A 17,099-nucleotide genomic window follows, 5' to 3' on the forward strand; every position below is an offset into this window, starting at 1 on the left:
CTGGACAAGCAAAAACCAATTCTGACTCAGGTACACGGAATCACCATAATCAGCAGCATCAAAGTGCTTGAAAACTTACATCAAAATCAGTATCTGAGAGCAGTTTTGCCAGTGGATTGCTCATTTGATAAGAGCAACAAAATGCTGGGACTAAATGTTTGTAGACCTATTGCTTAAAATTACTTACATCTCCCTTTCCTCCTTTTTGTTGTTCATTCACATCATGTCCTGTCTCTCTGTCCCTGACTCTCCTTCTCAGCAGCCAAGTCAGGCATTGCCTCTCTCTCCTCTAAGCACCACAAAAAAGCTTGAAAGAATCCCTCTCCGCTGTCCTTTACAGCAGCACATCCTATCTAAAAGCAGATCCAGCAAAGAAAAGGTCTCAGTCAATCTCAGCACCCAGAGGCGTCAAGTGGTCAGTTGCCTAGCAGAGACTATACTCTTGAAACTGAAAAGGATGGAGAACTATTTGTGCAGGTAGGCTTTCAGAAGGCATAAAACCACTTCAAGCAGTTGTCTAATTCATCTTTTATATATCTATCTTCTTTTTCAAGGACCTGCTCTTGCCAAAGCAACACCCTAATTCCTCGCTTTACACAGAAAACTGCCATGGAAAAAAAGGCAAGCAAAATAGCAAAGATTTCTTTTAACATGGGAAAATGAACAAGCTTTCTCACTACTTTACATTTTTTAATTGATTTAACTATTGAAGAAGAAACTCAAAAAGCAACACTCAGAATAGAAAACTTCCATCCAGCAGTTTTTACAAACTACTCATTAAATTAAAACAGTCCTCCAAAGGAAACTGTAGGACAACTTCAACCACACTACTTGTATTGCACCAGCAACATAGCAATGTACTTCACTGAGGTGCAAAACATAATGCTTGAAAAAATGCCTCTTACCAGCAAGATGCACCACTGTTTACAAAAGCAACATGTACAGATTTAATGAACATACCAAAATGATAGTTTTAAATTAAAACACTAACAGCCTAACTCTTTGTTTTGGAATGCTTTTTAAATTTACCTTCAAAACTTACCTATTCATGTGTGTTAATGTCTGATCAAATGAATGTTCTCCAATCCTTTTATTGCCAGAAAGATCTCTACCTCCACTCCCAGTGTAAGTGAATTCATCTCCTCGGTCCTGTGCAAGAAGATTATCTTTGTTTTAACGCTTCGAAGTAAAGCAACTCAGTTTGAAAGAAAAAAAAAACAAACAACTTCATTTGTTCTAATTACTCAGACAAACAATACTCCAAGGCATGAGGGAGACTGATCACTGGAATAACACCCTCTGCTCCCTGTCTCAGACCCAAGAGGCAGTTATGACTTGTATGACAGAGGACTCCCCATCCTCTCTCCATTCGGCTGAGGAGAGAAATTTTGGAGATGGAGGGGAGTTGAAGCATTTTCCTGCCCAGCACAGCAGCAGCTTTGGAAGAAGGGACAGGCATCTTGAGAGGAACACAGGGATGAAGGGAGATCATGCAGAGAGAAAATCAAAAGGGCTGAAGCCCAATTAGAACTTAAATTGGCCACTTCCGTGAAAGATAATAAAAAATCTTTCTACAAAGATATCAACAGCAAAAGGAGGGCCAAGGAGAACCTCTGTCCTTTACAGGATGCAGGGGGAACAAAAACCTCAGTCACTAACAGTAAGGTAAGATGCTCTTTGGGTACTCAGCCTCATGAGCCAGCAGACAGTGAGGAAGAGCAGAATAAAGATCCTATGACCCAAGAGGAAATGTTTAGAGACCTGCTCAGCCAATTAGACATTCACAAGTCTATGGGGCCAGATGGGATCCACCTGAGGGGATTAAAGGAGCTGATGGAGGTGCTTGCTAAACTGCTTTTCATCATCTACCAGCAGTCCTGCCTGGCTGGGGTATTTTCATTGGACTGGAGGCTGGCAGATGTTACACCCATTTTTCAGAAGGGTCAGAGGGAGGGTCCAGGGAACTACAGGCCTGTCAGTCTTACATCAGTGCCCAGGAAGGTCATGGAACAGGTCACCTTGAGCACTATCATACAGCACATGCAAGAGAACTGGATGACCAGGCCCAGTCAACACGGGTTTATGAAAGGCAGGTCCTGTTAAACTAACCTGATCGCCTTCTATGACAACATGACCCGCTTACTGGATGAGGGAAAGGCTGTGGATGTAGTGTCCTTGGACTTGAGCAAAGCCTTTGACACCATTTCTCACAGTATTCTGCTTAGGAAACTGTCAGCCTCTGGCCTGGACAGGCGCACACTCTCCTGGGTGGAAAACTGGTTGGATGGCCGGGCCCAGAGAGTGGTGGGAAATGGAGTTAAATCCGGCTGGAGGCCAGTGACAAGCGGGGTTCCCCAGGGTTCAGCGTTGGGTCCAGCCCTATTTGATGTCTTTATCAATGACCTGGATGAAGGCATTGAGTGCACCCTTAGCGAGTTTGCAGATGACACTAAGCTGGGAAGAAGCATGGATCTGCTGGAGGGCAGGGGGCTCTCCAAAGGGATCTGAACAGTCTGGACCACTGGGCAGAGTCAAATGGCATGAGGTTTAACAAGGCCAAATGCCGGGTCCTGCACTTGGGGCACAACAACCCCATGCAGTGCTACAGACTAGGAGAAGTCTGGCTAGAAAGCTGCCTGGAGGAGAGGGACCTGGGGGTGTTGGTTGACAGCGACTGAACATGAGCCAGCAGTGTGCCCAGGTGGCCAAGAAGGGCAATGGCATCTTGGCTTGGATCAGAAAGGGTGTGGCCAGTAGGTCCAGGGAGGTTATTCTCCCTCTGTACTCGGCACTGGTGAGACCGCTCCTCGAATCCTGTGTTCAGTTCTGGGCCCCTCACCACAAGAAGGATGTTGAGGCTCTGGAGCTTGTTCAGAGAAGAGTGACAAAGCTGGTGAGGGGGCTGGAGAACAAGCCTAACAAGGAGCAGCTGAGGGAACTGGGGTTGTTTAGTCTTGAGAAGAGGAGGCTGAGGGGAGACCTCATTGCTCTCTACAACTACCCGAAAGGAGGTTGTAGAGAGGAGGGTGTTGGTCTCTTCAGTCAGGTGATGGGTGATACGACAAGAGGGACGATGCCTCAAGTTGTGCCAGGGAAGGCTCAGACCGGACATTAGAAAAAACTTCTTCACAGAAATGGTTATCAAGCACTGGCAGAGGCTGCCCTGGGAGGTGGTTGAGTCACCATCCCTGGAGGTGTTTAAAAGACAGGTAGACAAAGTGCTTAGGGATATGATTTAGTAGTGGGCAGGTACAGTTGGATTTGATGGTCTCGAAGGTCTTTTCCAACCTGGGGGTTCTATGATTCTATGAAAAGATTGTTTTTAATTTCAGCATTACTGTTCTTCCACAGCAGCTGTGCCAGCACAAAGCTACTGGTCTAGTTGTAACATTCAACAGAAAATTCTTAAAAACTTGCCCTTCTTATCTTTGAGAAAGCTGTTTTTGAAAAAAAAAAACCCAAACTTTTTTTAGGAAGGGAACATATTCTAGCAAGTGGTTACTTGCTCTAGAGCTTACATTTACTTTACAAGAATGTCATGTTTGTAAAATACATAAGAAATGCCTCAGAGGATCACTTCGGCTCCTGCAGGAAGCTAAGTGCTAATAAGTATAAACAGCTCTGCCTTATGTGCAAGGCAGCTGCTTTAACGCAATAATAAACCCTGTCTTCTGAACTAGTCAGAGCTTAAACTCATTTAATGATTCACGTTTTGTAAACTGATATAATTCTGTAGCAAATTTCCCACATAGATCTTTCTTTAAATCGAAGGAAGGTTGATAAAATCTTTAACCATGGCCATAAAAACAAGCAAAATCTGTACATATATGTAAAGTCAGTATTACTATTTTCTTTAGGAAATACTCACAGAAATTCATATTACTCCTGGCAAATTCAAGTATTTTTTGGAATATGTATATTCTACAGATATAGTTAATTTGGTATCTCTTTGGAGAAGCAAAGTTTGTGCAAAGCATGAAGCAACAGTAGTAGTGAAATATTTAATGGGAAAATAATGTTTATCTGAATTTTTATAGCAAAAATCTGAACATATTTTTACACAGTAGTAAAATTCAGTCAATTTCTTACCACTATTAAAAGTCTGCCATTATTAAGGATCCAGTGCAAGACTTTTACAGATATTTCATGACTGACAACAGCAGAAAAAGGATAAAGTTAGAAAGAGAAATGCTGGTTGAACAAGGCCATAGATTAATTATAGAAATGATGTTTATTTTGTTCTCTGTAGGGAAAACCTAACAGAAATTCCGATGCAGTATATTTCTTGTTCTACATTTATCTAGACATAAAAACAAGCAAGTGCTATGAAGTTAAAAAATTACTCAAAACCTAAAAAGGACATGTGTAAACTCTGGTATACCATTTCTTAGAATAGTCTACTTATTCTGCTCAATCAATCTCTAAAAAATAACAGAAAAAGAACGGTGTTGTATTAGGACAATATATGAAAAAACTGTAAACAAATGGAAGACCTAAAAGACAAGAACTATTTACTAAGAAAGGATATAAAATAAATGGGATGTAATAAGTTATCATAGAATTGACCTATGTTTAATTTTTCAGTGTTTCTCAAGGATGATTGTGATAATAATAATAGAAATGGATTTTCTTGATGAATCAGGCCCATTCAAACAATTACATTTTAACACTGAATAAGAAGCTTCTGCTAAGTTCAGAAAACCAGAAAGATGTAGTTTGGAAAGTCATGAATCAGGAATGATTTGAGCTCAACAATGAAGAAGAAACTGAGTACATGTTCATGCTGCGGCGGAGTGGCAAAAAATGCTAAGGCAGTTTTTTAATGCATAAGAAGAAATTAACTGAAACTGGAAGGTGATTTCCCCCCCTCTTTAGAACATAATGCTGAGACAAATATTGAAGTAACATATATAAGAATGTAAAAAAATAGAGGAAAGACAGAAGCACTACATATGCAAGCAAGATGAAAATTATTTACAAGACAAGACATTTTTACAAACTTTTGTTTATCAACAACTAGGTGGAACAGTCATCTTGAGAAGAAAAATTTGAATAGACTTTTTTTGGCATAACAGCTAAACATACATCAAACAAATCACTGTAGCCTTTAGCCAAAAAAACTCAAGCAAGAAGGCATAAATTTAACACCCCCTAGCATAAGGAAGTCTCATTTCTGCTCTGCTTCCCAGAATAACTACATGCACTTATTTAACATCAGATATATTAAAAAAAATAAAATAAAAGATTGCAGGTAACAATGACACATATTTCCTACAACTGGAGAAAAATGACAGACATCTTGCCATACAGGGCACTGATCTGGACTGGACGAAGAGAAATGGAGAGGACATTTGAAACTCTGACATGAGAGCAACTCCTAAACAAGGAGAGAAAGTAAGCTCAGGAGAATACATAAGTGCTTGTAGTGACAGAAAATCTAGAATGGCAAGTTGAAGTAAAGCACAGACAAGAGTCCTTAGAGTGGAATAAATATGGATATAAACATAGCCTATGATGAGTAGAAGTGAAACTGGGATACTGCTAGTCTAGAGACCTAATGAGAGACCTACAGAACCTACCTACTTTCATTGTGGTTATGGTGTTTTACTTTGAAAGTGAAGTATGCTAGTAATATTCACACAGCTTATTATTTGGAATCTTTTGACAAGTAATGATTCATGGCTCCAGATAGGAGCAGGACAGACACAGATTCCACACCTCATTATGAAAGAAGTTGACAAACAGGCAAACAAGATCACTTCGATAGATGTAGTACAAGCAGTAAAAAAAAAAGACAAAAAGCATCTGTGTAACAAGATAAGGCTTTTTAGAACGTAAAAATAATTCTGAATATAATGCAGATACAGAGGTGACATGAAATACAGAAAATAATGCAAGAAAGGTATTTTTTTAGTATTAACTAGCATTTTGCATGGACTGACAGCTAACAACATGGAATAACAGACAAGATGGAGAGAAGCCTGTTGCAGAATAGAAGCTGTCCTGCAAATCTGAAGCATTGGTAAGAAACACTAAAGCTATTGCCCTATGACTTATGTCAAGTGTGTTCTTAGTAGTAGAGGCAACAAGAGTGGACAAATAACACCTCTGACTGAAAAGGAGGACATTTGGTAGCTATCATATAGTGAGATGCTCAGTTTTTTTCACATTACATTGGAGCTCTAAGCAGGTCCCAAACCGGTAGAGCACTTAGACCCTGGAAATATGATGACTTTTGAAAACAGTGAGTTTCATGATGTGAAGCATCAGTTTTCAATTACATACTCAATTCAGGTGACTCACAATAGAGAGAAGAGACTCAGTGCAATGTCTGTAATGAACTTGTTACACTAGTTTCTCACTCCTATAAAACAGGTGGGAAAATATGAAAGGAATTGTTCTCTTGGTAATGTACCCAGCATGATAATTCAGCAAATTTACATAGGACACTGTATTTGTTTTGTACTCGGGCTCACATCAGATTCAGATGACCCAAGTAAATCCAGCAAACTGTTTAATAAAGTAGCAGATATCTAGGTGAACTGTTAGTCACAGCAGACTTTGGGTTTAAAACACTTTGACTCAGATATGAGGCTGCTATTGCCACTTGATTTGGATTTAAAGCCATTTAAGTATGTAACTCACTCTGATATGGACACTGCGTCTTTGGCACTGATGTGATTAAGTTCTTCCACTGTGCAAAGCACAGTAAGCAGAAGTTCTGAAACGCTATAGCCTCATCACAAGGCTCCAGAAATCTAGTGAGCTAAATACCATTTATTTGCAATTGGACTATTTCAAACAACTGGAGTAACAGTTGTACTGACACCTGGGAGCTGATTACCTAAACAAGACTAATGCAAAGACAGAGAACAATAAAAAATGGACAGTAGGTCATTTCACGAAGTGGTTTGTGAATGCTGTGTTCTAGACAGTGAAGGTGTTTGGTATAAAATAATCAACGAATATTGAGTCAAGACCCTTCTGAACTTCATAGAATCAAGTAACATTTGTCTTTCATTTTTGCCTCATTAAAATAGATGCATCACGTATTTAGAAATACAACAAATCCAAAGGAAGAGGCATGTATCTGTCTTGAAAGCAATAAATATCATGATCAAAGCAGAACATAAACCACATTATTTGTATATAACTACACTATCAGATTGTTAAATACTACTAAATTTAGACTTCAAAAGTATACCGAAATTTAACTATATTAATCAAAGTATAATTCAGTTGTAATTGAGGTACTTTGCTTGAACATAAATATGAGCGTAAGTATTCTTTAAGAAAGATTAACTTGCATATTTCTCCCCAAATTACTGAAAACCATTCAGCCTGTTGCCACCAGTAGTTTTTCCACAATCATATTTGCATAAGCACTAACTTTAGGATCAATGACAACTTATCTCTACCTTTACAAACACTGATACATTCAAACAGCAAAACAATTGCTTGCATAAATGACATACCACTTCATCTTCGAATCCCCCAGCTAATACAAGTGAATAAGCTCCATCATTACTGCGTCCATGGATTCCACCCACATGTGGTCTGTGAACACCCGCTTCGCTCACCTGGTAACAGGAAAAAGCCAGTTTGTGGCATTTTTTTCAAACAACTAGACACCTACAATCACTTTTAACAATCATCTTTCTGCTTAAAATATTGTACAATGACGTCTGTGTAAACAGATAATGCAAGACTGCCATTGAACATGAAAATTCCACATGTTTTTCAGGAAGAAAAGCCAAAAGCAAAGACACCTCCAAACAGGAAGGACAATGTAGGACAGTGGTGACACTAGAAGCTGTACAGTTCTTTGGGAAAAATCTCCACAATTCTTCCCACAGGCAATATTTAAGACTGTATTCACTGCTATACTCCACCTTTCACAGTCATCTAGAACAATCCAAAGCAGACAGAGATTTGCCAGTTTGTCAACATTTTACAGTTCTTAAGATCACAGTGGCACGCGTAAAAATCATTATGTAAGGTACTATTAAGGTAATACACTGTCAATATGACCAGCTCAGAGGAATATTATCTCACTGTCTAAAGAAACAGAAAAAGCCCTTGCAACAACATACGGATCATAAGCTTGCTCTCCAATCAGAATAACTCTCTGATAATGAATGTGCAACTAAGCTGCAATCCGACGACTTGAGAGTTGCAGTTGTACTATAAACTGGCAACATCATTAAAGTGTGCTAGAACATCACTGCCACAAAAGTTTATTTAATATCCATCTCTTTGATCCTTATTTCAAACTACCAAGCTATATATAAAAAACATAACAACCCAAACCAAACAAAATTTCCCACCTTTATAAATCAAAAAGAGGCTAGGTAGTGAACTATGTCTTTTCTCAGAATGTGATGCCAAAAATACATCTTCCTTCAGGCCTTGACTTTTCCATTTTTCCTCATTTTGCTTCTCCCACTCCTGAACTCTTTTTCCCAATATACACTTTCAAGAAGTTCCATGAAAGTTTACATTCTTCTGCTGGAGTCTTGTACTTTAATAATACAATACATTAGATTGAAGGTCCAGCTGCCCCAAAACGCTCTCTCCAACAAGCAAGAGCTGAAAACTATGCAAGAACACGATGGTATAGTCTTGCACAGTTTCTCAGCATTCAGTTGTCTGTGACTCAGAATACCTAAACTACTTGAAGTTTTTGGATCCATAGTATCCAAAGAGAAGAGTTCACAGTAGTACTACTTGTTATACCAATGAGTACTACATTTGTTCATTTGGAAGTGGGCAGCTGAGTTCGGGGTTTTTTTTTGGTGACCACTTATAGTGTTACAAAAACAAGCATACTGCTCCCTTATCACTTTTTTCATACCACACATCATTTTACAGCCTTCTACACTACACCAAATTTTCAACATTCTCCCAGAACAAAGTCTTTCCAGTTGAATGAAAACCATTTCACCCCTCTAATCATCCTAATGGTTGTTCATAATAATATATTTAATTTTCCTGACTCTTCCTTTCACAAAAATTTAATAGTTGATTCAGTTATTCATCACTACTGGATATTAAGACGACATATTTTCAAAATTAGCTGTTAGAAGATGTCTTTCCTAAATGATAACAAGAAGAGGTAGCTGACAGTCCATTACAAATTAAATAGTTAGAACGGCTCCCCACCCCACATTTACTATCCACAACAACTTAGCACTCTCACCTAACTTTATCAGCTATTTGCCAGTTTTTTGAGATCATTTATGAGTATGCTGAATAAAAAGGCTGCACTAGTGCGCTCCTCTTTCCTGCTGTATCAAACATCCTTTCACTCATTCCTCCCTCCCTTCTTTCATTTCCAGGTTTTATCAATTAAAATTTAGGTTTCTGGTAGGTGATTCACCCCAAAGATGAACTCTGGTAAGTAATTCATGCCAAAGATGCTCTTCAGATGCTCTTCAGAAGCAATACTTAGTCAATTTCCTTCTAGGGAAAAGAGAGTTTATGTCATAAAAAAACTAAGCAAATCAGAAATAAAGAAACTACAGTCTCTAAATTCTTATAGATTTGCTGAGACAAACTGATTTCTCATCCAAAAGACTAGTTGCATGAGAAACAAAGTGCAGTTTAACTTTCTATGTAGAAAACATTTCAATCTTAAAAAATTATTTGTGCCCCAAATTAAGTAATTATGTAGAAATGGTAATTGCCTTTTGATGTCTGCTCCACACACACGCATACATATAAATTAGCATTCTCTGCTTAATTTTCTGAGAAAAACAGTGCTCTAATTCTGTTCCTTTTTCCTACCAGCACTAGAAAGGTCTGAAAACTATTAGCTTTATGTTGTCAATGGAATTCCTAAGAAAAGGGTGAACTAACAATTTCAATTATTGCTGAAGCAGTGAAAAAAATGTTGATTTTGAGATTTTAAGCTTGTTCAAGTGATTCAGAAACTTCTTTTACTTATAAGACTTTACTTAATCTGGAAGCAAACAAAAATACAAATATTTGTTTTCATTTCTTTCACAAAAAAGTTCCTCAAACACAGGAGAGATCAATGAAATATCCCAAAGGATCAAAACTGAATTATCTTCTCAAGCAAGGAATTTTGAATAAAATTGCTGGTATGATGAACAGCATAATTTTACATTACAAATTCAACTTGCTTCATCTATGGCTTGTATTGATGGTAAGTGTTGACGAAGAAGAAGGTGAGAAAGGATCTAAAGAACTAGCTTAGGTTTCAACTGCTTCACTTCGATTTCTACCAAGGACCGAAATTGAAAACTGCTGCTAAGGGGAAACTGTTTGCTGTTAACCATATCAGCCTTAAAACTTGCATGGCCTTCCAAATCCAGAATTGTTTACACAGTACTGGAAGACACAACTGTCAAAGGAAAACTCTCCACCGAGTGTTCTCTTCTACCAACTGAATAATAGAACATCTGTTTTCTTCTCATGAGAAAGCAGGTGATGAAAAGTTCAGAAAACAAATCAGAAGGGCTTTGAAAAGCAGTTTGAAAAAAATATTCTTCCAAATATGATGGAAACCATTCAATTACAATCATTTACACATGCAAGAGACAAAGGACTGAGTCTGAATATAAAGAGTATGCATTTCCCTGACTAAAAACAACCACAATAAATCATCAGAAATTAAAGAAAAAAATCAGTGCTATCAGATAAGGCTGGGGTAAAAGGAAGTAAGTTTGCAGTTTACTAGACAGTTAGAAAATACAAAAAATCAGTACTTGCACAAAGTGAAGCTGTCTCATTCTCCCTGCTTTGTTTTTTCCTGCCCCTCTGAGTACTGGCACTGTGCTTACACAACCACACTGTGAAATGGATTGGGAAAATTATCTGTCCTTCTGCCCCAGATGGGTTTATTTTTCTGCCAGTTTTTCTTACCAATCTAGTCTACCATAAAGCCTAAGAAATATTTGCAACAGAAAATAAGACACTGTAGGAAACAGCAAATGCTGTCAGTAATGTCAGTAATAGTACAGGTTTAGACTAGTTTAAGCTGTTCATCAGCCTCGAAGAAGATTTTTACATCCATTATGTATGAACAAAAAACCCAACAGGGAGCCAATTCACATGAATGCCATCTAATGTTTTTAAAATCTACAATATACATCTCTTAAGTGGGATAATCAGTTCATGTGAAGCACACTTCAGAAAATACTTGATTCTATTCACTAATTATCCCACTTAGAAATTTACACATCAAATTTGTTTTATCTTAAAGACAATAGAATTCTTATTAAGTTCTTTTGTAAAATCAGTATACAACCTTCACTACGATCAGCATCACTTCCAAAATTAGAATCATAATGTATTTCCTTTATTTAGTCCAAGTGAAAATGGTAATTCCCAATCTGAATTTATTTTAGTGCCCAATTCATTCATTACCCTTCTTAATTACTTCAACTCCAGCTGACACTGAAACAACATACCTGAACTCTGAATTTCCAGGTTGTCCCAACAGGAACGCCAGGTATAGGTCCATAATGATTTGAAGGAACAATAGTGCATTCCTTAGTGCGACCAACACAGGCCATGCCCTAAAAACACACCAGACAAAATGAATTAGTATTATGATATTGAAGACTATTTGCAAAGTCAATGCAAATCTGATTGTTAAATAAACACAACAAAATATGTCAACAATTGTTAAAAGGAATATTAATTAAGTAATAAGATTTATGGGTTTGGAGGAGGGATCTGGAGTTGGGCTTTTTTGGTTTCACCCGTATTCATTTTAATAATTCTTCCACTGCTTTAACTGCTAGTAGATAGTGGGCAGGAATTATTATCTTATTCTCTGTGCAACCCAGTACTGAATTTTGTGTAGTGCATATATAAGTATAATTACAGATGTAGCACATACATGAACAATCAGAATAATAGCTATTTCTAAAATACACTCTACCTTGCCCCAGTCTCTCTGGCTTTCAGTACTGGCAGATGGCATCTTTGCTTTCTTTTTACTCTGTTTGAGCTTTTCTCCAGCCTTTACAACTTCATTAGAATCATTTTTGCAGGAAGGACAATACCTAAAAAAAGGTTTTAGTAAATTCTCAATTACTTCATAATAATGGCAGTACATTTCTTGTAGCCAAAGAAGTGTCAATTTATTATTCTTGACTGAATATTTCAAGCTAGCAAACATATAGCAGTTTTAAGCAGCTGCAGTCTATGGCTTAAAAAATGAACCCGACACGAACAAGTACTGTCTACTTTTAAAAAAAGGGCATTGCAATATTTTTGAAGGTAGAGTGCTAGAGGCAAAACATTTTACTATTCTTTTTCACATGATATGTGAAAAGCCCCCATGACTCCTGTATTCTCTCTTCATTGCGTCCTTTCATTTAGATCATGTAAAGGAGAAGACAGCTGAGACTAGAGCACACTGCTAACCAATACTCATGGTTTTTATGTCCTGTCCATTACTACCCTTATTTTTTTCTTCTAGTACAATAAACTTCACTGCAGGCAGCTGAATGTCAAACACATCCAAGTTATACAATGTGTGTAGACAAACACACACACACATATGTATGCACTCATTCATCTGACCCCACAACACCGCAGCCACTTCAAATATACAGTGTTGGGACTCACTCCAGCTAGCACAAAGTCATTCTGGTGGGAAAGTAGGAGGTACTAGTATGTAGTGACTACAGCAGAGGGACGGGGAGTACATCAGTGCTTTTGCTGCTTCTAGTAATGCTTTCATCCTACTCCAGGAATGCCAATGCAAAGAAAATTGTCGATGTCTCTGGCTCCCATGGGCTGGGTTTGGCCCATACAATTCTAACGGACATTCTTAATGACATTGTAATTATATGAATTAGACTTCTAGTACTTGTGGAAATTTGTAAGTAAATTTTTGGCCAGAAATGTAAGTGGAAGGGTCTAAAAGTGCACCTAACTTATGACCTGAGTGACTCTAAAGACCATGATGTCAGTCTAATTCTTGTGTAATTCTATACAGAGCACCAAATCTTCTTTATGTTGGAAAACAGTCCTGGGAAACTATGCAGTGCAGTAATAGTGATGTTATTGGAAGAAGGTAAGAAGATCCAAGCAGTAATGGCTACACTTTCAAATAGTTTCTATTCTTCAAACTCCCTCTGTAGCCCTCTGAAATAGAAGTAGAATAACTCATAAGAATGTTTCATAAGAGGCTTTTGAAAAGAATGGGTGCCAGTGAAGACCAGAACACTAATAGTTAATGTGTAAAATCATTTGTAGCACACAGCAGGTCAAGATAATCCTGGCACATCAGCTACACCAAAGAGAAACCAATGGTTGATGAGATTTCAGCATCAGTATCCTGACATGCCTACCAAACCCTCTGTGTATCTGAGGGCACAGAAAATATATAAAGAATAAATTGTTTTCAGGGTGGAACAAAGTATTTGGGGTCACTGACTTGGACCAGATACATGTTATTTCTCGAAACTTCCCTGTGACTATTACTGGAAAACAGATAGACTTGTATTGTTGCTGGAGTACTGGATTAGAGCTGGTTCTGCGAGTAGGGGGCAAATGAAGAATGGATGCATTGAACAGATGTGTACTTCCAGACTGATGATCTCATTGAATTTTCTGAATGAAGGAAGCCAAAAAAGCACTTCTCAGGTGCTCTATCCAAAGGACAAGTGCAATCAGCTAAGAATACTGCTTATGGACTGCAGTCAGTAATGTTATGTGTTGAGATTGGTTTCCAATACATGACATCAATTCACTTATGTTGACAATCAGTGGGATGTAAGATGACGTCATGCACAAAAGATCAGTCTGCCTTGACAGCAGAAAACTTGGAGACTTTCAGACTAACAGGCTGCGTAATAAACACTGCTGATTAAACATCGTAATCATTTTGCATACACAGGAAGTGGGAGGCACAAAGACATATTCAAACAAATCCTGTATTTAGCTCCAACAACCCATACGTATTTCTAATAGGCACTGGAAATACTTTTTAGATAGTGTTTCAAGCCAGCAGTTCCTCCAAAAACAGTGAATACATCTCTTCCCAATGCAAAATTTTCATGGGAAAAAATTAAATTCCAACATCAGTATTCCTGCAGCCAAATTCCACACTGAGAAACACCTATCAATGTTAACAGTCTCAATTACTAAATCACACTTTGGCATAAACACAGGAGTTCAGAAAAAAAACCAATGCCCCAGAAAACATGCAGACCATTAAGCACTGACAAATAAACAAACCTACTGTGGCATCCACCATGGGTAGGAGACCAAGTTAGTTATTTCCAGAGAATGTTAAAACTTCAAAAGTACTTACATAGATTTTTTAATTTGAAGTGTACATGTCCGCAAAATTTAATCACAAAATCAGAAGATTCCATAAAATGTATCCATAGACATCTTAGACATTTATTGATGTCTATATAATGGAAAATTTTGTTAGAACAAATTTCTACTACTGACTAATTTGTCAAGGATTAGCATCTCTTGTAAGTCACAGGCAGGTGATAAATATGAACAGTGTAAATTGTAGAAAACTACAAAGAAAGCTAGTAGACAAAAACAATACAGAGCCCAAGGTAACTTAATGGACTGCCAATGGGTAGATGCAGATTCCCTTCAAAATGCACTTATCTTAATTTTACAATGACAGTTAGCTAGGATTTCAAGCTGGTAGAAACAGAGAAAGTAGAATTAAAGAGTAGCAAGGTGATAACCTTCCCACAGCAGGAGAAATGAATGGAGAAGAGACAACAAGAGGATAGAGGAAAGGCACAGAGGCAGCAATAGGGACAGAGGATGAAGAGAAAGGGAAGGGTGAGGATAAGACAATTGTTCAAGCAGTGAAGCTTGAGCAAAACTAAAAGGTTGGGGGAAAATCACTGTTGATAAACATCAGGTCAGATAATAACGGAGAAGGTCATAATGATCATAATAAATAACACAAACATTCCAGTTTGAAACTCCATACTGGTCATTAAAGCTTACTAATAATCATTTAAGAATGTTTTAAAAGAATATAAACTAACAGCAGAAAGAAAAAAATTATCAATATTGTCTCTCATGAGGTGCAAATAACAAAAAGGTACCTTGTATAAATTGGTAATATAGATAAATAAATCATCCTTGTATATTTACCAGTCCTCATCTTCTGGTATCTTGCTTAAGGGAGGGTTCAAGCAGTATATATGATAAGCCATATTACATTCATCACACAGGAGTTGCATGTGAGCATCCTGTTTTCCACCACACAAATAACATGAACAAAACCGGCACTCCTTATCTGGATCAGCCCTGCAGTGCTTGCATTCAGGGCCACTTTTTCCTGTCAAAACAAACAAAAAGTCAAACGTCATTTATCTTCCAAAAGCACATTACTGTATCTACAAGAAAAAAAACATCACAGGAACACTGTCCTCTTGAAAAACTTCCTTTTTTTAATTTTTTTTTTTTTCCCCACAATGAATTATTTGACTATCTAGGCTACTGGGATTTCTTCTGCTATACAAATAAGCAGTAAAGAAAATTACTTTAGCAGCTTCTCTTACTTTCTTTCCTCCCATCCCCAACATGCCACCTGCCCACACCCAATAAAGACGGAGGCTTGCACAGTCTCTAGTTGGAGTCTTCTTAAATATAGCCATGAAGAAATTCCAGTTAGGTAACCAGTAGCAGTCAAACAAAGATGCAACTACAATTTGTAACAGTTTCCTTCTCCTTAAGTTAAATTACAGTTGGATGGAAGAATTAGTAGTCTGCGACCACAGACCACTCCAAATCACCAGCTGTTTCACAGCAGCATTTTAGTTTACACACAAAGAAACACTAAATTACTGTTTCAGCTCACTTAGAAATTTGGATCAATAAACTCCATTGGCATTGGTTCTTCAATCAGGGAAAAAACGCTTTCATACAAGAGCAAAAATAGATATGTAAGAGGAGAAGGAAGAAATACTGAATACTTGTAGCAGAGTTAACACTTACAGGAGAAATGCTTGAAACAAGTAGGAAGTCCAGAAAAATGACAGCAGACTTCAGAAGAGAACTTGATCACAGGCCAAAAAATTCCAACATTAAAAGAAAATAAATTTCATTTATAAGTTCTGCATGAAAATAATCTAAAAATGCCATGGAAGTGAATTTGGGCTTAAACAAGCTGTTCAGAAAGGATGGACCAGGAAGGAGGGGCGGAATCTTTGCTTTCTATATCAGGAAATGGATAGAGTGTGAAGAGCTGTACCTGAAAAATAGCCACATAAAGGTTGAAAGCGACAGGTGAGAATAAAAGACCGAGCCAACAAAAGGAACCTTGTGGTTGGTGTCTACGACAGGCCGCCTGATCAAAGGAAACCTACTGATGAAGCCTTCTTCCTCCAGCTACCAGAGGCTTCAAGCTCTCACGCTCTCGTCCTACTGCGGGATTTCAGCTACCCTAACATTTGCTGGAAAAGTAGCATAGCAAGCAGTAGGCAAGCCAGGGGACTCATGGAGTGCACTGAAGATAATTTCTTAACCCAGGTAATAGACACCCCTACCCAAAGAGATGCAGTACGGGACACAATGACCACCAATGATGATGAGGTCACCAAAGTGACCTCATCAGTGAAATCAGTATCAGAAGCAGCCTGGGCTGCAGTGATCACACATTGATGAGTTCAAGTTCTTGACAGATAAGGGACAGGTGAGAACTATGGTCAGGACCCTAAATTTTAGGAAAGCAGACTTCCAGCTCTTCAAGGAGTTACTCAGTAGAATGCCTTTGGATACAGTCCTTAGGAACAAGGGAGCAGAACAGAGCTGGTAAATATTTAAGGATGCTCTCTGTAGAGCACAAGAGCGCTCAGTCCCCAGATGTAGCAAATCGGGCAGGGTAGGAAAGAGACCAGTGTGGCTGAGCCAAGACCTGCTGGTCAAACTGAGGAGTAAGAGGGAACTGCATAGGCAGTGCAAGCAGAGACAAGGAACCTGAGAAGAGTATACGGACACTGCCCGGTTGTGTAGGGATGCGGTCAGGATGGCCAAAGTGCAGCTGGGGCTGAACTTGGCAGGGGAAGTGAAGACTAACAAGAAGGGCTTCTACAGGTACATCAACCAAAAACGGAAGGTTAAAGAAAGCATAT

The 17,099-nt window shown here is 38.3% G+C and overlaps 1 protein-coding gene across 3 annotated transcripts in view; it reads right to left on the reverse strand.

Annotated features, from left to right (window-relative positions):
* The window catches only part of UHRF2 (ubiquitin like with PHD and ring finger domains 2), a 92,042-nt gene that overhangs the window by 9,657 nt on the left and 65,286 nt on the right, over positions 1-17,099 (reverse strand). For all 3 annotated transcript variants that reach the window (XM_069881243.1, XM_069881244.1, XM_069881245.1), the window contains exons 6-10: positions 15,118-15,304; positions 11,912-12,035; positions 11,436-11,543; positions 7,476-7,580; positions 1,043-1,149 (exon numbers count right to left, since the gene is read on the reverse strand). In XM_069881243.1, coding sequence (XP_069737344.1) covers positions 1,043-1,149; positions 7,476-7,580; positions 11,436-11,543; positions 11,912-12,035; positions 15,118-15,304 — 631 coding nt within the window. The remainder of the gene's footprint in view (positions 1-1,042; positions 1,150-7,475; positions 7,581-11,435; positions 11,544-11,911; positions 12,036-15,117; positions 15,305-17,099) is intronic.

The sequence above is a fragment of the Phaenicophaeus curvirostris genome, chromosome Z, assembly GCF_032191515.1.
Source record: "Phaenicophaeus curvirostris isolate KB17595 chromosome Z, BPBGC_Pcur_1.0, whole genome shotgun sequence".
NCBI lineage: Eukaryota > Metazoa > Chordata > Aves > Cuculiformes > Cuculidae > Phaenicophaeus > Phaenicophaeus curvirostris.